General features: G+C 47.2%; 2 protein-coding genes across 2 annotated transcripts; one reads left to right on the top strand and one right to left on the bottom strand.

Annotated features, from left to right (window-relative positions):
* The first annotated feature begins 115 nt into the window (after window positions 1-115).
* HDAC1 (histone deacetylase 1) lies at window positions 116-16,237 on the top strand. The gene is made up of 14 exons (XM_069802976.1): window positions 116-268; window positions 4,408-4,520; window positions 4,953-5,070; window positions 8,120-8,194; window positions 9,400-9,538; window positions 10,159-10,300; window positions 11,484-11,576; window positions 11,891-11,999; window positions 12,126-12,266; window positions 12,739-12,847; window positions 12,953-13,083; window positions 13,848-13,994; window positions 14,107-14,155; window positions 14,532-16,237. Exons 1-14 carry the CDS (start codon window positions 220-222, stop codon window positions 14,557-14,559), a joined length of 1,443 nt encoding a protein of 480 aa, XP_069659077.1. The 5' UTR covers window positions 116-219; the 3' UTR covers window positions 14,560-16,237.
* A 2,113-nt stretch (window positions 16,238-18,350) lies between these two features.
* Window positions 18,351-20,358, bottom strand: MARCKSL1 (MARCKS like 1). The gene is made up of 2 exons (XM_069802978.1): window positions 20,174-20,358; window positions 18,351-19,733 (listed from the first exon to the last, which is right to left on the bottom strand). Exons 1-2 carry the CDS (start codon window positions 20,267-20,269, stop codon window positions 19,125-19,127), a joined length of 705 nt encoding a protein of 234 aa, XP_069659079.1. The 5' UTR covers window positions 20,270-20,358; the 3' UTR covers window positions 18,351-19,124.
* Between the last annotated feature and the right edge of the window lie 220 nt (window positions 20,359-20,578).

The following is a 20,578-nucleotide window of genomic DNA, read 5'->3' as shown; positions in this document are numbered from 1 at the left end:
CCTAGCCTGCTAGCTTCCCCCGCGCCCGCTCTCTCCCGCCGCTGCCATTTTTCCTATTGGTCGGCGGGCGGGAGGGGGCGGAGCGCCCCTCCCCGATAGGCCGGGGGCAGTGCGGGGGCGGGGCAAGTTGGGCGGCGGGGCCCGGGCCCCGGGGCGGGCCGGGCCGGGTTGGGTTGCGCGGGGCGGCGGTAGGGTCTGTCGCTGTGGGGAGGCAGGAAAATGGCGCTGACGCAGGGGACCAAGCGGAAAGTCTGCTATTACTACGATGGTGAGGGGCTGCGGGGCACCGACGGGGGCGGCCGCGGGGGTCGCCGGGCCGCGGTGGGGGAGGTTGCACCGGGGGTGGGGGAGGGGAGGCGGTGCTGGGGGTGGGGGAGGGGGCGGGCGGGGGGGTTGAGGAGGGCAGTGGGAGGCGCTGGGGGAGGTAATGGGGGCTGCACTGGGCGGGTAATGGGAGTCACTGGGGATGGGGGGGGTGAGGGGTTGGCTGGGGGAGGGTAAGGGGGGGTCACTGGAGGACGGGGGCGTGGGGGCTGCTCTGAGGGGGGGGCTAAGGGTAGGGGGGGGTCACTGGGAAATGGGGCTGGGCTGGGGGCTGCCCTGAGGGTGGTGGGAGGGGTAATGGGGGTCACTGGAGGGCTGCGCTGGAGGATGGAGGGATGGAAACTGGGGGCACTGAGGGACAGGGGAGGGCTGGGGGCTGCCCTGGGGGGGGGGGGGGGGCAGGATGATGGGGGGTCGGGGGGAATGGGGGACACCGGGGGGCATAGGAAGGATGTGGGGGAGCATGGCGGGGATATGGGGGAGCACTGGAGGGGAGAAAGGGAAGAGTGGGGGGAAAGATAGGGAAGCAGTATTGGGGGAGATGGGGGGGTAGAATGGGATGGGGAGGTCTGGAGACCTAGGGACTTTGGAGGTGAGGAAAGGCTGTGAAGGGTCCAGGATAGGGAGAGGGGCATAAGGCCAAGAGAGGCTCTGGGAGCTGTGCTGAGATGCTGAAGAAGGTTTCTGGGAGGATGAGGAGCACTCTGGGACGTGCTGGGGGATAGGATGGGTTGTGGGAGATGAAGCCTCCTTGAGCCACGTTAAGAGGAAGAGGCACTCTTGAAGCTCCCGTTTAGGTCAGTGGTGTTGCTGTCAAGCAAGGGACAAACCCGAAGGCGTTAGGAGCCAGACAGACTGCATGGTTGTTTGTAGGGAGTTCCTGTGTCTAGGAGCATTGTTTAGTTCTGGCTCTGAACTTGGCTGGGTTGTAGACTGGTGGGTTTTTTTTGTGGGTTTTTTTTCTGTTACAAGGCTGGGGAGGCACTGCTTTGAGGCTATATAATCATCCCGTTGGGGTAGGGAAGTAGTGGGGTGTTAGAGCTGGCCAAATCCCAAGCTGGATATCTTGTCGGCTTCCCCACTTCTACCCTGTAGTCCGTGAGAGAAATCATAGTTGCGTCACCTCTGCATGTTCACAACTGGCTCCCCTTTGGAGGGGCTGCTTGGTGCCTCGGTAATGGGCGAGCTCATTTTAATAGAGTCTGTGATCACTCTCTGTGAAAGGCATTGTGCAATTTTCTGTTTCATCGTGGTTTTTAGTCTGTGAAATCAAATAAAAACTTTTTCTCGCTACTTTTTCCTGGTAAAGGGATGTGCTCAGTGTTCAAGCAGTAAAGCAGACTTTTAAACTGCCATATGTGTCAGGCATATAGTGAGGGCTTTCATTTCTCTAGAGAATTAAATCTAAGCGGTACGTTTGCAACCCGCAATGACAGTCCTGTGGGGTCTCTGACTCAGCCTGTGTCTTCGGGAGGGCAGAGCGAGGAGGAGTCTGGATTAGAGCTCTGGGTGCAGCTAAACTGAGCCCAGTTTCACCACACAATTGATCTCTGCCCAACACCCGTCATATCAAAATATACAAGGGGATGATGGAGCCCAGGGCCTAAAATGCCTAGTTTAAACTTGAAGAGTGCTTGCAGGGAGTGCCAGAATGCCATACATGTGCACACAGCCTGGGTGTTGGAAAAACACGGTCTCTATGTCCAAACTTATCCCTGTCCTTGGAATATAACATGTTCAGAAATAAACTTGTCAGTTTGTGAACAAGCTATAATCTTTAAAGGCACGCGATGATGTCTTAAATATGAAATAACCAGTAATTTTGTTTGAAAATGCTAAGCAGTGATGCTATCCTTGTAGTCTTTATTGCACAATAACTACATGAAGTTAGCGTTATATGCTCTTGTCTGTAGCTGCCCTCGCTAATTTACTCTGTGGTGAGGTTTTAGTGCCTTCTTTCCACTGCTCTTTTACGAGTGGCTGGCAAACATCCACAGCGTGTCCTAGGGTGAAAGTGTGCTTTTATTGTTGGGAAAGGCATAATCTGCAGTTGCGGGAGGCCAGTTTGTCAGGGGCTTTTATTTTCCATGCAGGGTGGTTAGAGCAGAGCAATCTAGTGCAGTAATTCCCTGAAGGGAGGTCCCTGGGCACTGTTTCAGATGGTGTGTGGGTCTCTTCCTTGAGCCACGCATTTCAGATGGTGGGAGGGCATTCTGTGCTGGAGAAGGAACCTGAGCTGCAGGGAAGTGTCTAGGTGGGATGCAGAGGCTGGGGAAAAGGTAATTGGGTATTGTAAGGGTCCTTCATGGAAATTCTGAGGGGTGCTGAGGGTGTGTGCAAGGGTTTGAACTTGAACAGTAACTTCTCCTTTATTAGCTCCCTATGTAGGGACTTGCTTAACCCTAGCAGACAGGAAGAGGTATCTGCTAAGTTCACACGTTCTTAATCTGCACTGACATCCATGAGCAGACAAGCTCATCTGCTGCTCTGTAGGACTCATGGTGGGTTGTGTTTAGTAGAGTGAACATGAACAGGCTCTGGAAGTCAGGGTTTGCCCAGGGCATTTCACTGACAGCCTGAGGTGAAGATGATGATGATTTTTCAAAGCTTCATGTAGTTTTGTGCTTGTATTTTCTAGATAGGGTCTTGAGCATCTCTTACTGAGTTCCCCAAAGCTTGATTTAACCTGATTTTACTGTAGGGATAGTTGCCCCAGTAAAATACCTTTGTGCAAAGAACACCCCATTTCAGCCAAGTGCTATGGACGGGTAAACTCCAGCAGCAGTGTTGTTTGGGTTTGGGATTTGCACCGTTTGCATCTACTTTGACTGAAAATAGAGCTGTGTCCACAGGAGGAAAAACTACAGCTGCATGCTGTGAGGAAGTAGCAGTTTCTCCTGAATGTTAAGATTGGTGATGAAATATTAATACTCCCAACTGAGTCACCAGCCAGACTGGATTGGATGTCCTGCTTCCTAAATTGATCGGGAGTTGTACAACTACATGAACAACTTAGTCTGGTTTCCCAAGAAAATGAGGCTTGCGCGATACTGCTGCTGCATGTGGCTGTCTGCGTGTTTCCTGCTCTTGGCAACTTTGGAGTCTGTGCGTCTCACAGCCAAATCAGGCAGGAGGCAGAAATCTGAAAGTTAAATTTCTGTAAGTGTCATGGAAATAAGTACTCTGGGAGAGGACAGTTAGCTGTGCCTACTGTGGGAGAGTGCAGCATGAGCTCAGCTTTTTTTTGGTAGGAAAAAATCCACATGGGGAGATGACCTGTGGGATATATTTGCAGGAAGGTAACTTCATTAACGCTGGTGCCCATAGGATAGCTCGTCAGGTGCATCTGTGTGGGTATGTGGTTGGTAGGGACTGGGATTCTTCTGAAGGATTTCAAGCAATAATAAAGGGTGAAAATGAGAAGCTGTAAAACTACAGCTGTGCTGGTGTTTGCTTATTGACAGAATTAGCTGCTTTGTATCTTGTTTCTGTTAGTTAAATAGTAAGAAACTGAGGCAAAGAGGCTACGTGCTCCATCTGATGAGTCATTGTTTGAGCTGGGATTAAACTTGCATGCCTCTTGGCGTGCGGGTTTCTGCTCAGAGTGCGGTTGCATTTCTTGGTGAAATGTGTGAGCTCTGTAAAGGTGAGATATCACTGTGGACCTGAACTGCCTGGAGAGGACATTGGAGAGCTGTCATTTGCTGAGTGAGGACACACAGATGTGGTGCCCAAAGCTCCTCCTGTCCAAGAAAGCTGGAGCTCCCTCCTCTTGTGCAGTGTGATGTTAGTTGCTCAGACTCTACCTGGATTGGCTTCCCCAGAACTGGCATTAAAAAATTCCTTGTCTGGACATATCCTGATTTCCAAATATCTGTCTTATTTGAGTCGGGGATGAACTTTTCTGAATCCATGGAGATAGCTGTGTGAACAAGATGAGAGACCCTATCCCCTGTGAACAGATGCACTGCTGAAGGACAAATAAAATGACAGATGACCCAATGGCTTTTGTGGATTGGCTGTGACTCTGTTTGAAGGAATTAATAGTTTTCTCTGGTGTAACAAAATCCTTTCTGCTCCCAGGTGATGTTGGAAACTACTATTATGGCCAAGGACATCCAATGAAACCCCACAGGATCCGGATGACCCACAACCTGCTGCTGAACTATGGCCTCTACAGGAAGATGGAGATATATGTAAGTGTAGGGCTGGTCATGAAGAGAAATATATATGAAAGATCTTAGTCACATGTCAGGTTTTAATTTTGATGCTCCAGATGCAGAAGTTCTCTGTTGATGAGCCAAAGAGGAGAAAAAAAACCAAACAGTTGTGCTGATGTATTTCTGCTTTCTTCTGATTGCTTGTGGTGGGATGTTCTTTGCTTCAAATAAGCTTTGGAGACTGGAGAATTTGCTCTTCTCCCTGTAACTTCAATATTTTCTTTGTCTAGATATGTAATACATTCCAGTTTCCGGTAGTGGCATTCTTGCCTTTGAGAATAAGTTTCTCTTGTTTAATGCTGCTGTTTTAAGTTTTTTGCTGTTCCTGGGTGTAAATCTGAGATTGGAAATGGGAATTAGGGAGAGACAGATTTCAAAACAAGCCTTGCTCTTTTTTTGTCCTTGCAGCGCCCTCACAAGGCAAATGCAGAAGAAATGACCAAGTACCACAGTGATGACTACATAAAATTTCTGAGATCTATTCGCCCAGATAACATGTCTGAGTACAGCAAGCAGATGCAAAGATGTAAGCTATGCGTGTAGTGCTGTAGTTCCTGCCAATGTTAAAATTTGTGGTTCTGGGAATCCTAGGCCAGCTTCAGAGGTTTGTGATAAAAAGAGTAGGAAGAACCATGGATAATTGTCTTTCTTCTGACTTTGTTTTTTATTTTTCCGGTAAATCAAGCATTTTAAAAATGGGTCCCTCTCTCAAGCCAATATGCTGAAAGAGCTGAGGAAAAACCCTTTGACCTGGCTGTCTTTTTTTGGTCTTGTGTTTTGGTGGAAACCTTTCTGGTTTGGAGATGACTGAACTACTCCATTTTTGAGCTGCATGTATTTTGTGTTATTGCTTATCTTTAACCAGAGGTATTGAGGTGGGAAAGGGTTGTATATTTAAAACAAACAAACAAACCCCAACTCATCAATTGTGTCCAAAATCTGCAGTAACTCTGAAGGTTTTTTTCAGGGCAATGGCTGTTTGGAAGTGGGGAAGGGTTGAGATGCACGATAATACCTGTCCACTTTGTGTTAGAAAGGTTTATTTTGTGAGCTAATCTCTTGCTCTAACCTCTACAGTCTGCAGAAGGGCTCTTTAATGACTTCAATGTTACAGAAAACTTTTTTTTGGTCTCTCTGCAACTCTGAGTTGATGTTCTTTGGCAATGACTGCGGCAAACTAGATTTCTAGCAAGTATAGACAAATAGTGGGGAAGGCTCAAGGCTCATTTAAACAGTATTTTGGTCTTGCACACTGCAATCCTCGAGAGCAGAAAAAAGTTGTTAGCCCATGGGGTTCATTTATGTGGAGTAAGTGTAATCTCCAATTTAGAAGAAATATGGGTCTGGAGTGCGAAGTAGAGGCACTTGGAAATCTGGTATGAGCTGAAGGGGACAGATGTTAAGGCACAAGCACATAAGAGGAATGGTAAATATGGTTCATGAGTAATATATGTTGAAAGACTTCCTACAGTAAATGATATGCCTTAGTACACCAAATGACGTGTACCAAAGTCCATATTTACACAAACTGAACTGTTTACCCCTGAAGCATATACAGCTCATAAACACCCACTCTGCTTTCTCTGGTAGTCAACATTTTCTGTACTGTACTTCCACAGAACTGTTTTTACCTGAAGGAGGCGAAAATATGAAAATGAATCTTAAATATGCGGAGGACAGAGCTTTTCTTCAATGAGACCTGCAAAATAGTGGCCTCTGTGTAGCTAGAGAACTAGCACAGGAGGCTCAGAACAGAGGTTAGGGATATAGGAGACAAGGTCACCGCTCCCAAGTACAGTGGCAGGTCTTCATAGCCTGCCTGGTGCTTCAGCTTTTCTTTTGAGGGAAGGATAGCTGCTACGATTTCCATAAGAATGTATCCACCTTTAATGCTGGGCTCTCTCTGGTTGCACTCTCCCAGATAGGAAGCTCCTCACCCACTGCAAGGAAGAAGGAGCATCTGCCTCTCATCTTCCACCAGAGCTTTATGCCTATAGTCAAGTGATTGACCCCTATTATTAATATCCCTCCTTAGTAGTCCTAGCTGCTTTGACTCTCCCAGTGGGAAAAAGCCCAAGTGGCTCCTGTTTACCCAGCAGCTCCTGCCTTTGACAGGTATAGCAGAGGGATGCCCTCAAATACCGTCAGAGCTGCCCACAAAGTTCTGAGGGGGAGTAAAGGTAATGAACGGTCTCTAATTTCATTCTGCTAATGCCGTGTTGCCTGCCTGAGGGCTTGGGAGGACTACTCTATAACCTAAAGGGCAAGAAATTTAATTTGTTGAAATGGGAAGCATGCAGAAATTGATGACTTAAATTCTCCTCGCTTAACAGGGAAAGCTTCCCACCACCTCTTTGAGTTGATTATTCAAACTCCGCCAGTTGCCATGCCCTGCTGAAACAATTGGAAAGTGGGAACAATTGCTTCCTTCTGGGTCTCCTGATGGGTATTGTCCTTCTCAGAGATCCCTGTCCCGAACTGGGACCATTCAAACTCCCTTATCACACAGTCTTTGTGAAGACTGTGCGCTGACGAGTTTCTAATGCTGCAAGAACTGTGCTGTTTGTGCCTTTCTCATTAAGCACACGAGTAAACATTCTACAGATGTTGTTACAAAAATACAGATTTTTGTTTGTTTGTTTGTTAAACCAAATCTTGCAAAATCTAGATTCAATACAAGTCTTTTGTTACTGTTTTTATTTGTAATTGTGGAACAGTTTACAGTAGAAATTTATCCAGGCCGAAACTACAGTACTGCTGAGAACTTAAAAACTGACTGTCCAATGTGAAGTAAAAGGAATGTACAAAGTGTAACAAAACAGATGTAGATGTAAACTTCTGGTCCAGTATGCGCCACTCTCTACCATCTCCCCACTTTCTCCTGCAGCACTGGCACTGTTTGCTTTCTGAACTCCTCGTCAACAATACAGCAGGAAACAGAAGCAAAAACCTTTCCCACTTGCTGTGGGGTTGTGTAATGGAGCTCGATGTCAGCTCTGTAGTCAGAAACAGCAATGTTCCCCCTCAGAAGGCACAGTGTCCAGGCAGCAGGGCTGCAGTGTGGCCCATGTGGGGTAGTGAGGGGTGCTGGCCCCCATTTTGCACAGCTTGCGTGTGCTTGTGGTGACCAGCATGTGCTGCTGGAGCAGAGCAGAATACTGTCAATGTGCTACGTCAACGAGCGCCACTTGAGTTGCTGCTGAGGACGTGTATCGGTATTACACAGCTCTGATAGCATCTCCTCTCTGCCCACTCATTTTCCGACACGATTGACTGGTTTCGGGATCCCTTGTAGCGCACCCCGGTAGATGGCGTGCCGCTTTCGCCAGAGCTCCTGGGACCTGCTTTCCTGTTTTCTTACAAGTCAGGAGCATCTTCCCTACAGCAACAACCTTTTTGCCTCATCAGGCAATCCTCAGATTGATTACCTTAATGTTTTATTATTTCTGCATGGTATTTTGGTGTTTAAAACTTTTGATCGCTTATCTGGTTAGCTTTTTAAATCAGACTGGTGGTATAAGCTTTGCCATTTATTTGTAGTTTTGTCTTACAAACTCTGTTGTATTCTTTTCAAGTTAATGTTGGGGAAGACTGCCCTGTGTTTGATGGGTTGTTTGAGTTTTGTCAGCTCTCTGCTGGAGGCTCAGTTGGTAAGCTCACAAGTCGTATGTTCTTTTCTTTTTCTCTTAAGCAGATGTGTGTAATGTAGTTCTGTCTAGGAAATAAATTGTTGTAGGTGGTGGTGGGGAAGCCCTGTGAACCTATTTCTGATTTCCTTAATAATTAGATCCAGATTTCTTCCCATGTGAGGGTTCAAGCCTTGCATATTGACAGATCCCTCTACATTTGTTAAGCATATCTTCACTAGTCGGGGTTACTTTGCTGAATATGTGAAGGCCTCTGTAAGTGGTATAACAACATTGCCAGTGATAGTTAAAACAAAACCGCAGCAGCAACAGGGGTTTAATAAAAAAAATCAACGTGAGCTTTACAGAAAAAAAAGTTGTAAAAACCTTGCTGCGGGCAGGCGTAACCTGGAAAGGAAAGAAAAGGGTTACTTTATCTGTTGTTTTTAACAAAAAGCCACTGTCTCTGGCCATGAGGCAAAATAGAACCTGAAAGGTTTCAGTAAGCTCCCTGAAAGCTGGAACATTTTAAATGCTTTCACTATTTTCAAATACTTTGTTGCAGAAAGACTGGTATTGCGGAACTGTGTTAGGGTACACAGGCGTTAAAGCTTTGTGGCTGCTACTCCCACAATGACATCTAGAAGTCTTTATTTCCTGTAACGTAGTTCAGCAGTACATACAAGTACTGACTGCAGCATTTTTTGAAGTAGCTCTATGCTCTCTGGTCCCACGGCTGTTGATTCCACAGAATATATCATTTGTTTTGATCCCAGGAGACTTGCAGAATTTGCAGAAAGTTTATGAAGGGGCTGGGGGAAGAGAACTTCCTTTGCCTGAATGCATATTCAGTGAATGACCTAAATATACGTTGGATAAAACCTTTCATTAAAATCTTTTGTTCAGGACACTGAGAAATCTAGACTGTCTTCAACTGTGACCCCAGCTAGACTGCTGTGGACTTGTTTGTGCAGATTTCATGCTCTGAGGCAAAAGTGGGAAGCAGTGGAAAGTGTGTGCAGGCAAAACAGAGCCTGCATTTCTCTTCCCTTGCCTCTTGTTAGTTTGTTGAGACATCCAGTGTTAAACCCTTGGGCTTGTGCTTTGTAAAGTACCCAAACGCACACATAAGCAATGATGTGATCGTAAGGGACCAGTACTTTACCCCTCAGTCTCTGTCATGGGGCCTTTGCTCTTGTGCTAACATTTTGTAATTCTTCTCCCAACAGCCAGTGCTGTGAAGCTGAACAAGCAACAGACAGATATTGCTGTGAACTGGGCAGGAGGCCTTCACCACGCTAAGAAGTCAGAGGCTTCTGGCTTCTGTTACGTTAACGATATCGTCTTAGCTATCTTGGAGCTCCTAAAGTACGGGCAGTACTATTTACCGCTTTTGTTTGTTCTTTCTGCTGCATTTCCTCTCAGTCCTTAGTGCTTTCTCCCTAGTCTTTTCTTTTTGTTGCTTTTTTTTAGCTGTGTTTTTTCCAGGAGGGCTTAATCAGCTATCTTTGTGGTGCCCTCTCTCCCGAAGGGGTATGTCTAAAGGTGGCACTATGCAGGAGGCAGAAGGCTTGGAGCATTGTGTGGTTGCTCTTAGGTCCTTCTCTCTACCACCCACGCTGGAAAAGGGGGCACAGCTGTAATATGTGACAGCTTTTGGCTCAAGGCAAACCTCAATGGGAGGCTAGGACATAAAAATGCAGTCTGTTGGTTGAATCTGAATAAACTGAGTTGAGTCTGCCTTCAAAGATCAGTTGCAGCAGCAAAAGCCACTTTATTTTCCTCTGTGGTTCTTTTCTGCTGCTGACCAAGGCACATGTCTGTTCTCTGCTGCACTTTTGCTTGTAGACTCTGGTGAGAGAGCTGCCCGGTAGCTGTGCAGCCTGGGGCTTAGCACCAAATTCCTTGTTCTCCTCCCATTTGCTCTGCAGGCGAAGGCAGTTTCTGGTCTGAAGAAATGCAGTATTTTGACTCCTTTCTGATCCTAGGTATCACCAGAGAGTGCTGTATATTGACATTGATATTCACCATGGAGATGGTGTGGAGGAAGCCTTTTATACCACAGACCGTGTCATGACCGTGTCCTTTCATAAGTACGGAGAATACTTCCCAGGAACAGGGGACCTACGGGTGAGAATGAAGGCTTAGCAGAAAATTACTCTGAAATTTGGTCTTTTCCATCTGTTTGCTGTCATACTAATTTAACTAAAATCACTGCTCTCCTGGGGTTTTCTGCTCTCAAAGTGGCATCCTTTTTCTGAGGGCAAAGGTGTGAGGCAGCTGGCTCAGCTCTTGGGGTGGGTGCTTGTTCCTGTGATCCTGTATAGTAATAAAACCAAGGCTTTGATATCAGTCTCTTAGCAGCCTTCTGGTGGGATTATGCTCAGAAAAGTGACTCTGAAGATGGCATGTTGGTCATCTCTAGCTACTTGCAAACTAAGCTTGGTCACACAGGCTTTTGGGTGAAAGTTTATGAGGGAGTACTTCTGTGTGTGTTGGTTTATCTTGGTGGCATTTCCTCCTGTGAGTCAGTTCTGCATATTAATGAATTGTGGTGTTAACTGTGGCACTCTTTCAGGTTAGATACAGGTGTGGTTCACTTTGTGACTGCTGACATTGCCAAAATGCTGTTCTCGGGGATGAAAGGTTCTTTACCTTTTTAGTGGAATTACATTTTTCTGATCTAAATTCTCTTGTCTTCCAATTGTGACTTGTATTTTTTCAGCCCTGCCCAGAGTTTGGTGCTGGTGATGTGAACTTGTGTGCAGCTGCAGCGTTCTTCCCTGGTGCAGCCACTCTGTACCATAAAGGAAATAACTATTTTTAAGAAAACAAACACTTGGGTGTGAGAGAGATAATGGAAATGTAAAAATATATATATTATTTTAAAGTAAAAGTAGATTCCTTCAGTTACTAGACTGCACGGTCAGCCCAAACTGGTATGTTGAGCTGTGCATCTCTGCAGTGTACAGGTTTGGAACTAGAATTTTGGCTGCCAGTTTTACTGCTGTGTTAGAAAGTGGCTTTTGCCAGTGAAATGAGAGCCTGTGCGCTCAGAGCAACATGTAGCAGTAGATTTTTCTTCTCTGAACACTGAGGGCCGAATGCACCCAATTATGCCAAATAAGCTGCTGTTAGAGTCAGCTGACTCTTGCTGCCTTCTGCCAGGACAGTATTTGTCTGTGAGAGCCTAGGCTTACATCTGGATTACACTGATGGAATCCCAGACTTCCTTCCTAATTTGCAGCACAATTTATGTGTTGCAGTTGGTTCTCTGGTGACTTGTGGTCTCTCCTGTCTTTCACTCTAATAGGATATTGGTGCAGGCAAAGGCAAGTACTATGCTGTCAACTATCCTCTCCGGGACGGAATTGATGATGAGTCCTATGAAGCAATATTCAAGCCGGTAAGTGAAGACATCTTTGCTGAGTGATTCTTTGTGGATCATACTTTGTCACTGGGTGGCTCATGGAGCCGTTCTTTGGGGAGATTGATTCAGTCTTCCGTGAAAAGATTCTTCAGGGGCTGTATTCCTCCCTAACAATTGTAGCCTGTCGTCAGTAAGCTTCTCTTCGCAAGAGCCTCAGTGTTACCAATATAGGGGAGTCAGCAGCTGTGGGAACACTAGGGATGTCTTCATGTCACTTGCTGACATGGACATTACTGTGTTGCTGTGACACTGTCCTGTGGAGAGTGTGTAACAACGGGTTTCTTGTTTAGGTGATATCTAAAGTGATGGAGACGTTCCAGCCTAGCGCAGTTGTCTTGCAGTGTGGGTCAGATTCTCTGTCAGGGGACAGGCTGGGTTGTTTTAATCTGACCATCAAAGGTAAGAGTACCTACTGTACAGTGCCTGTGTTGAACAGGCATAACTGATATAATTAGATTTCATTGAAAAGTTTGTTCCTATTCTGCCATGAGGCTATGACCTTTTCCCCCACTGTTTTTGCTGCAGGTCATGCCAAGTGTGTGGAGTTTGTAAAAAGTTTTAATTTGCCTATGCTGATGCTGGGAGGAGGTGGCTATACGATCCGCAACGTGGCTAGATGCTGGACCTATGAGACTGCTGTGGCTTTGGACACTGAAATTCCCAATGGTAATTCTCCCCTGGAGCCTTTGAAGCAAGACTAAGGGACAATGACACTCTAGAAACAGAGGTCAGGGAAATGATGTTGCTGTGGGAGAGGTAGCAACCCTAAGATGATTCATTAGCTCTTGATTATTACTGTGGAAGAGCTTTTGGATTCCCTGATTTGCAGTAGCTGTTCTTGTTTGCATTCTAGTCCTGTAGCTCTCCCCTCCAGCAAAAGGTACCCAGCAGCCTTGCTGACTTACTGAAATGAGATGACCTTCTGAAAACTTTTGTGTGCACTGATAGTGTTTAACTGCCAAGTAAGCTTTGACTGCACTGTTGCTAATTTGTCTGCTTTCATCTGAATTTGGGCTAGGAGAGCCCCATGCCTAGGTAAATGCAGTTGTGCTTTTCTGTAGAAGTACAATGTGTTTGTGGTATTTCGTCACCCATCCAGTGGTAATTTGGTGTTTATTCCTTTTTAAATTGCCTGCAGAACTTCCGTATAATGACTATTTTGAGTACTTTGGACCAGACTTTAAGCTCCACATCAGTCCCTCGAACATGACTAACCAGAATACCAATGAGTATCTTGAGAAGATCAAGTAAGTGTTTGTTCCTCTTTGCGAGACTGACACCTTCTACTGGGGGCTTCGCAGCCGTGGGTGGCATCTTGCTGACGGAGGTGTTCCTTTCCTGGCTGGCTCTAGGCAGCGTCTCTTTGAGAATCTGCGCATGCTGCCTCATGCCCCTGGTGTCCAGATGCAGCCAATTCCTGAGGATGCTGTTCAGGAAGACAGTGGAGATGAAGAGGAGGAAGATCCTGAGAAACGCATTTCAAGTATGTGCTTGTCTCTGGCATAGTTGCATTGCCTGGCTGGGAAGCATACTGTTCAGAGCCTGTGGGTGCCAAAGCTGAACAGGATCAGTTAGCTGGAGAAACATGCAGGCTCTAAACTGAGCTACCTTAGTAAAGAGAGGAGGATATGTGATTTAGGTAAATCTCTATTCTGGAGTCCTTCAATTTGAATCTGTTCCCACCTTCCTGATTGATTTTGTAAGATAAAGCAACGATGCTAGGCATTGCAGGGCTGATAGATTTCTTTTCCTTTGGAGAAACGGCACTTTTGCCAGATGATTTCCATAATGGGAGAACCTATGCTTTAATGTGAGAATTTAAACAGTTCCTGTGATGTAGGTGCTATGACAGAATACTTTCTGGGAGACTGTCAGGTTTGATCCCAGAAGTTGTCTTCCACAGTGAAAATGCTAGTTTATATCCAGATTGGCTGATGGCCTTTAGATCTGGCAGACAGATTTTCTCAGTGTGAGGTTGGTTAACCTGCTTATGCTGTCAAGTCTAGACATCACACTGTACCTAATCCAAGTTGTACATGTGATCTTGGATCTTAGGCATGAGCAGTTAGGAGTGGTGAGTTAAAAGATACGGCAGGTAGAAAGACAGTGTTTTTATCGTGGCCTAATTCTGACTTACGTAGGCTCGTTAATTCTTTCCGCTGTGTAGACGTACTTGGAGAAGTTAGTGCTTGGTGTCTCCCAACTTCTAAATCTGCTGAAACAACCTCTTGTCTTCTTTGCACTCAGTCCGCAATTCCGATAAGAGAATATCCTGTGATGAAGAATTCTCTGACTCTGAAGATGAAGGGGAAGGAGGGCGCAAAAATGTTGCCAACTTTAAGAAAGCTAAGCGTGTGAAAACAGAAGAGGAAAAGGAGGAAGAGGAGAAGAAAGGTATGCATGAGAGCTAGGACTAAAAACCCTCTCAGCTCTGTGGAACTTTGCCTGGCATGTACTTTCCTACTGTACTACTGCGTGTCTTTTTTTTTTTTTTTTTTTCTCCTAGATGAGAAAGAAGAGGAAAAAGCAAAAGAGGAGAAAGCAGAACCCAAAGGGTGAGCCCTGTCTCCTGGCATGGTGATTAAATGGCTGTGCCTGTACTTCCTTGAGCACCTACCCGTGCCCCCGGTGGGATGTTGCACTAGTTGAGGGGTTGAAGGAGAGATGTGGTAGTTTGGATGGCTTTGTCATGGGCTCTTAATGGGAAGAAGTTTGCATGTGTAGAACAGCACACCTGATAAAGTGCTGTGAGAGCCTTCAGGGAAAAGGGCTTAAAAATATGGTGTCTTCATTCAGTAACATGTTACAAGTTTTAGGTGAAGACGGGCCGTATAAGCAGCATTTTTAAGGTTGCAACTGGCTTCTTGTTAAAGCTTGGGCACAGCCCAAGTTGCTTGTTAAAACCAAATTCTTCACTGCTTGCTTCCACAGGGTGAAGGAAGAGACAAAATCCACCTAAGATGGCTGCAGCTGGACAGTACCTGTCAGTGTGTAGTTGTCGTAGGTTAGCTTCTCTGGTTGCCTCCCATTCCACAGGATTTATATTTTATATATGTTTCTGTATATATTTCTATATAAATATATAAATGACTTGAGAACTGTAAATTATTCCTTGCTGCACTCCGCTGGGAGCAGATAGGGAGGATTCTGTGGAGTAGACAGACCTGCACTGCCCAGATTTGGTGACTGGGAAGTTTCACTCTTGCCTTCCACTGCCTCCTTAGTGTGTCTTTAAAAAAAAAAAAAAATCACTTCCTTTCTTTACTCTCTCCTCTGAAATAACCACCCTTGGAAAAGAATAATTTAAGTAGAAGTAGTATCTGCATTTCAGGTTAGGTGGAAAGATGGCCATCAATTTTCTTTTCTCTCTCTCTTTTTTTTTTTTTTTTTTTTTTTTGTGGGAGAATACGAGTTCCCAAGTGAAGCCTGTGAGAGACTATTCCTTTGGTCTTCAGTTTGATTCCACCATGGCAAGTAACTGCAAGCTGGTGCCGCTTCTCAGGGTCAAATAGTGCAGTTCTTGAATAGAGTTGGCTACCTCCCTGCAGCAAACTTGTGGAAAGAGATGAAGCAGCTTAAAAGCAATCTAAAAAGCGCTTTAGTGAATCAGCCCAAGAGCCCTGCAGGTGCAGATCTGGAAAATGCGAAATGAAAATCACCCTAATGTGGTGGTTAACATTTTTCCAAGATCTTGCAGATCCAGTTAGTGTGGCAGCATTATGCATCTCAAGTAAGAGAAGGGATGAAATTTTTATACCTTTTTTTCTATACCTATGCCCCTTTTTGGGGGGGAAGTGAGTTACTGCCCATTTGGCCGCCTGCTTTGCTTTTCCTGTTTGTTCTGCCCTCGGCTACATGTGCCGTAATGTGCTTTCTCAGTACTGATCTGTCCCCTAGGCTGAAACCACTGCAGAAATTCCCAACTCGTCTAAAGGCCAGACCGAACAGAGCCTGGCTGAAACCTCTTGTCGATGTGTGTCGCTTGCTGAAAAACTCTTCTCTGAAGTGAAGTTACAAATGTTTTCAAATTGAACCTTTCCTCTCTTTTGCTCTCAAGGCCAGTAAATATGGAAAACCTTTTTATCAGCTGTCTGAGCTGTTATCTTTATAAGGGAACAGCAGATGGGGCTCTGTACGTTTTTATAACTACTCCTTTTCCTACTCCCATGCATTATCTCACACCCAAAGGTCTTTTGTGAACAGAACTGGCCTTTCTTTTGCATCTCGTTTTGTACAGCTGATCATTAGATGAGCTTTTGGTGAAATGCTTTGCAGAAGTTTTGCAGGCAGTTTTGACTCGCTGCTCTCCTTTCTCAGGGGGATTCCTCTGTCCATAAGAGGATCTGTACCTCCCACGGAGCGCTGCTGATGGTTTCAACTCTAATAATGCTGCTAACTTAACACAGGTTATTTTTAAAATGTTTTATTTTTTTAAATACTTCTTTTCCCTTTTCCACCGTGAGTTTTTTAGTCTCTTTGAATCCGAGTGACGTGTCACTCCCGCTCTTCAGTGTTTGTATGTGAAGCGAGAGAGATCAGTGTATCTTTGTGTCTGGGGGGGAAATATATTGTGGTTTTTTAAAGATGCTTTTATTTTGAATTTTGAGAATCTTTGTAATAAAACTGGTACATTTCTATGGTTGGTGTGAGTTTGTACTGCTTTCTGCTGAGAGGAAACACTCGGTTAGAGTGGGAGTTCATTTTGTTTTCAGAACCATTGCTGGAAAATGGTGCAGTAGCTTGGTTGTGATCATGATGTGATGTAATGTAGGCCCTAACAACAAAAAATGACAGCTGTAGTAAGGCTTTGGAAAGAAAGGTGAGGTGAGGCACAATTACTTTCCCTCCTCTTTCAGGAAGAGGGCTAGATGTGTTGGTTTAAATGCCATCCACCAGAGCATTTTATTTGAAACCTACTCTGTGCTGCATGTGAAAGATTGCTTTAGTTTCTTTTGTAGATGTTTGGTTTGGTCTTTTTTTTTTTTTTGCTTTTCCCCTGTGTCTTATAAAAACAGCCTTGAACTTCTCCTCATGACCCTTCTCTCCAGAAAAGGTAAGTCAAAATACTGTGGGTTTTGTTTGCTCGCAACTTTTCTACTAAGGGTCACTGGGGTGGTTTTTCTGTCTCTTTCCTGAATTACACCTGGGTTCTCATCCAGCAGCATTGCTGCTGCTAACTGGGTTTGCGGTTTGTTTGGAGTTACAGCACTTCGTGCAGCTGATGCTCTGAAGGCAATGCTAATCTAGAAAAGGAATAGTAAGTTAGGGGAAGAGACTTTCATCCAAAAGATAGGGGCTGGGATTCAAGTGAAAAAATTTTCTTTAATATAATTAGGAGCAGGTTCATTCTGCAACTGAGTGGTGATAGCACCTGAAATGGACACAAAAGGTTCATAAGCCAAATCTGCTGGTTTTGTAGTTAAGAAAAAGCTTTGCGTGGCACAGTTGACTTTCATTGCTGTAATAATACTCCAGGAAACTTAAGTTACCCTTTTTCACCATAGCAGACAATTAAAATCCTCTCATCCTTGAGCAAAAACAACTGTACAATTCAAGTTACCCCTGCCAGATCACGCATGCCAATGTGCAACTGCAGTCCTTCTCTCTTCCAGGGTTTCTTAAAATGGCTGCCGTGATGCTGTACGGCAGCTCCCTGGCAGATGCACTGAGCCCTGGATCTCAGCTGGGGCACAATTCAGCTGTGTTTCGCATGACAGACTGCGAGCAATCTTAGAAATAATTTGCAGACCACAGTGCCTACATTTAAAATACCATTTTTTTTAGCCCCCCCCCCCCCCCCCAAATGAATAGGGATGAATACCCTGCTGCATTTGGAAACGGGTCACTTGCTTTAGCTTCCTGCTATTGATAGGAGGATGTGGTGCATGAAACTAAGAGTTTTGGCAATTCCCACCTACCTCGAGGGCTACAGAAGAGCAGTGATGGTCCTTGCCCCAGGCCCTGCCTTGCCAGGGTGGTGCCAGTTGGGCAAACAATGGTCCTTGCTTTTTCTCCATCTTCTTTGCCAGCCAAAACAGCAGGGGCAGGTGATTAGCTGGGAATTAGGAGCAGGCCATTAAATGGAGGGGCTGTGCACTACTGCTACAGCCTAAGCTGGCAGAAGGAGCTCTGATGGAGGCTGTAGCCTTCAAGCTCAGCTGCTGGAGAGGGGCAGTGCTCCTTCCTTCTGCTGCACGCCTGTCTCAGGAAAAAAAAAAAAATCACCTCTATCCTTGTGCAGATGACAGGAGAAATGAGAGAGGCAGCCATTGTGCCTTTATTTTCTCTTTGGAAGTAAATCTTTGCTCCCAGTGCATAGTTGTTGTGCTCTAGCATGTCTTTTCAGGAGAGGGGAGCTAATCATTTTCTAAAGCCACTAAAAAAAAAAAATTTAAAATTAAAGAAACCAAGCTTGAAAATGGGAATTTCACCCAGTAGCCCTCCTGGGCCCCTCCTTAGGAGAAAAGACTTTTTTTTTTTTTTCCTTCCTTTCCCCCCACCAGGAAAAAAATGGGTTAGATCTCTAAGAAAACAGGTACTGAGCAGCCAGCTGAACAGTGATCCTAAGGTAGCGACAAGAGGCCTGTGTGAGAAAGTCCTTTGTGGCTGTAGCTCTACATCTGCTGCAAGTCAATTAACTGCAAGCAGAGCCAGGGCTGGAGTGATTAAATGCAGCAGCTGTTGAACTAAATAAGCAACTGCTATCTTCCCTGGCCCTTGTCTGGCATCCAGGACAAGAAGGACTCAAGCTCACCCATAAAGGGGTCACCATTTATTCCTTTCAAATGTTACAAGAAAGCCCATACAGCTTTTTTTTTTTTTTTTTAGAAGTTAGAAAATTGCAAATCAAGTGTTTTGGCCATTAAAAAATTATTTACAGAGAAAACAATGTTGCTTCACATTATACAGCTGGCAGGCCCCCTCCCTCCACCCCACACCCTGAAAGTTATCCCTTAGAAGCAGAATTAAACACAGCGGACTTACAAGCTTTATGGTTTTAAGCCAATAGTAAGACATTATAAAAAACTAACCAGATTAGCTTTTAAACCATTGATTTCTATAAAAAGCACAAAATACTTTAAATGAAGTCAGAACCAGGAATGTAAACTGAGGAAAAAAAAGAATCTGTTGAACAGTCACTGGCTTGCTGGGCTTCGAAGGCTGCCGGGAGGAGTGGGGACAGTCAGGAGACCAGCAGAGATACCAGAGCGGGATGTGAGAGCCGGGTTCTTACAAACTGTAAATTCCAGTTATGTCCAGGATAGTCTTCCTCCACAGTTTTAAAGGATTCAGGTAAAACTACTCCAAGTTGTGGTGACGGTGGTGGGAATCCAAACCAGCTTTCTAACAGGGAAGGGAAGAAATAACTCGGTGGGGGAGTGGTGGTGGGGGTGTCGGTTTTAGAAAGAGTTGTCAGTTCTAGGTGGGAAGGGAGGCGTGTGGGCAAGGCGGCGAGTCCGTGGCGTTACCAGGATGGAGAGGATGGCGTAAGAGTCTTAAGTTAGGAACGATGCCAAGCGGGCTCTACTCTTCCTTCTGCTCCGCCGCCGCTGTTGTAGGCTCGGTCCCCGCGGGTTTGGGGGGCTCCTCTGGTTTGGCTGTATCCCCGTGGCTTTCCCCTGCCTGCTGCTTCTCTTCCTCCTTGCTTCCCCCCGCTTCTCCATCCTCCCTCTTGGGCTCAGCTCCCTGCTGCCCGGGACGGCTCTCCCCAGGGCTGCCCTGTTCCTCCGCTGTCCCCTCCTCGGGGGGAGCCGACGGCTCCGTCCCACCGGCCGAGCAAGCGGGGTTCTCCTCTCCCTTGGCCTCCGCCTTGCCTTGGTCCTCCGTGGGAGACGACCCGGAGGAGTCCCCAGCTTCTTTCTTGTTCTTCCTAAACGAGATCCCGCTCAGCTTGAAGGACTTCTTGAACGAGAACTTCTTCTTCTTCTTGGGGGTGTCTTTGGGGGCCGCGGCGCCTTCGGGTTTAGCGTCCCCCGCTTCAGCGGGGGGAGCGGGCTCGATGGCATCCCCGCCGCCCGCCTCGCCCTTGCTCTCCTCCTTGAGGGGTTCAGCCGAGCCGTTCCCGTTCAGGGGTGCCGCTTCGCCGCCCACCTTGGGCGTCATGTCCCCGTTGAGCCTCAAATGGCCATTCTCCTATGGGGGGGGGAAGGAAGGAAGGAAAAGGGGGGGGGGAGCGGAGCACCGCGTTAGGCACCACCGGGACTCAGCACCCCCTCCCCAAAGCTCCGCACCCAGCTTGGGGGGGGGACGACGACACCCAGCTTGGGTGGGGGGCATATATACACCGGGGGGGGTGTCAGTGCGCTGCCACCGGGCGGCGCCCGCGCTCCACGCCCGGTCCCGGGGCGAGGCGGCGGACGGGTGTCCCCGTCGCCCCCCCCCCCCCCCTCGCCCGGTACCGGGGCGCGGCGCGGGCGGTGCCGCACGGTTCGGTATCATCCTCCCCCCCCCCCGGGTCACCGTTTCCCCTTTCGCCACCGAAACAGCCACCGCGGCTGCCTTTGTCTGTCTACCCCGGCGGCGGGGGGGGGGGTTCACGGTGCCGTTCCCCGCTCCCCCCCTCCGGTCCTTACCTGCCCGTTGGCTTTGGCTGGCTCGGTAACGGCGGCGTGACCGGCCAGCGGAGCGCTGCCCTCCGCTTTAGCCGGTTTAGAGCCCTGGCTGCCCATGGATGCGGCAACGTCGGGCGGACCCCGCCGCGGCGGCTGCGCCTCGGCTGGCGAGCGGCGCCGAGAGGGAGTGGGGGAGAGCCCCCCGCCGCCCCGGTAATAAGGCGCGGGGGCGGGGGCGGGCCGCCGTCGAGCCCGCCCCGGGGGCGGGGGACGGGGATGGAGCCACCGCCCCGGCGGGGATGGTGGTGGTGGTTGGGGGGGGTGTTGACGGTCTCCGTTCTCCCTCCCGGGCTCTGCGACCCGCCCCCCGCCCAGGTCGGGGTAGCCCCGGGTGGGGAGAGGCGGTGGGGAAGGGGAGAGGGGTGC

This window comes from Haliaeetus albicilla, chromosome 16, assembly GCF_947461875.1.
Source record: "Haliaeetus albicilla chromosome 16, bHalAlb1.1, whole genome shotgun sequence".
In the NCBI taxonomy this organism is placed as follows: Eukaryota; Metazoa; Chordata; class Aves; order Accipitriformes; family Accipitridae; genus Haliaeetus; species Haliaeetus albicilla.
This window is presented reverse-complemented; position numbering and strand designations above follow the sequence as displayed.

What these genes read in the sequence shown, in the direction of transcription:
- MARCKSL1 (XM_069802978.1), bottom strand. Translation starts at nt 20,269, where the DNA reads ATGGGCAGCCAGGGCTCTAAACCGGCTAAAGCGGAGGGCAGCGCTCCG. An exon ending in CAGCCAAAGCCAACGGGCAG is followed by an intron (nt 19,734 to 20,173) that starts GTAAGGACCGGA and finishes CCCCCCCCATAG; the next exon opens with GAGAATGGCCATTTGAGGCT.
- HDAC1 (XM_069802976.1), top strand. Translation starts at nt 220, where the DNA reads ATGGCGCTGACGCAGGGGACCAAGCGGAAAGTCTGCTATTACTACGAT. An exon ending in CAGGAACAGGGGACCTACGG is followed by an intron (nt 10,301 to 11,483) that starts GTGAGAATGAAG and finishes TCACTCTAATAG; the next exon opens with GATATTGGTGCAGGCAAAGG. An exon ending in TTTTAATCTGACCATCAAAG is followed by an intron (nt 12,000 to 12,125) that starts GTAAGAGTACCT and finishes TTTTTGCTGCAG; the next exon opens with GTCATGCCAAGTGTGTGGAG.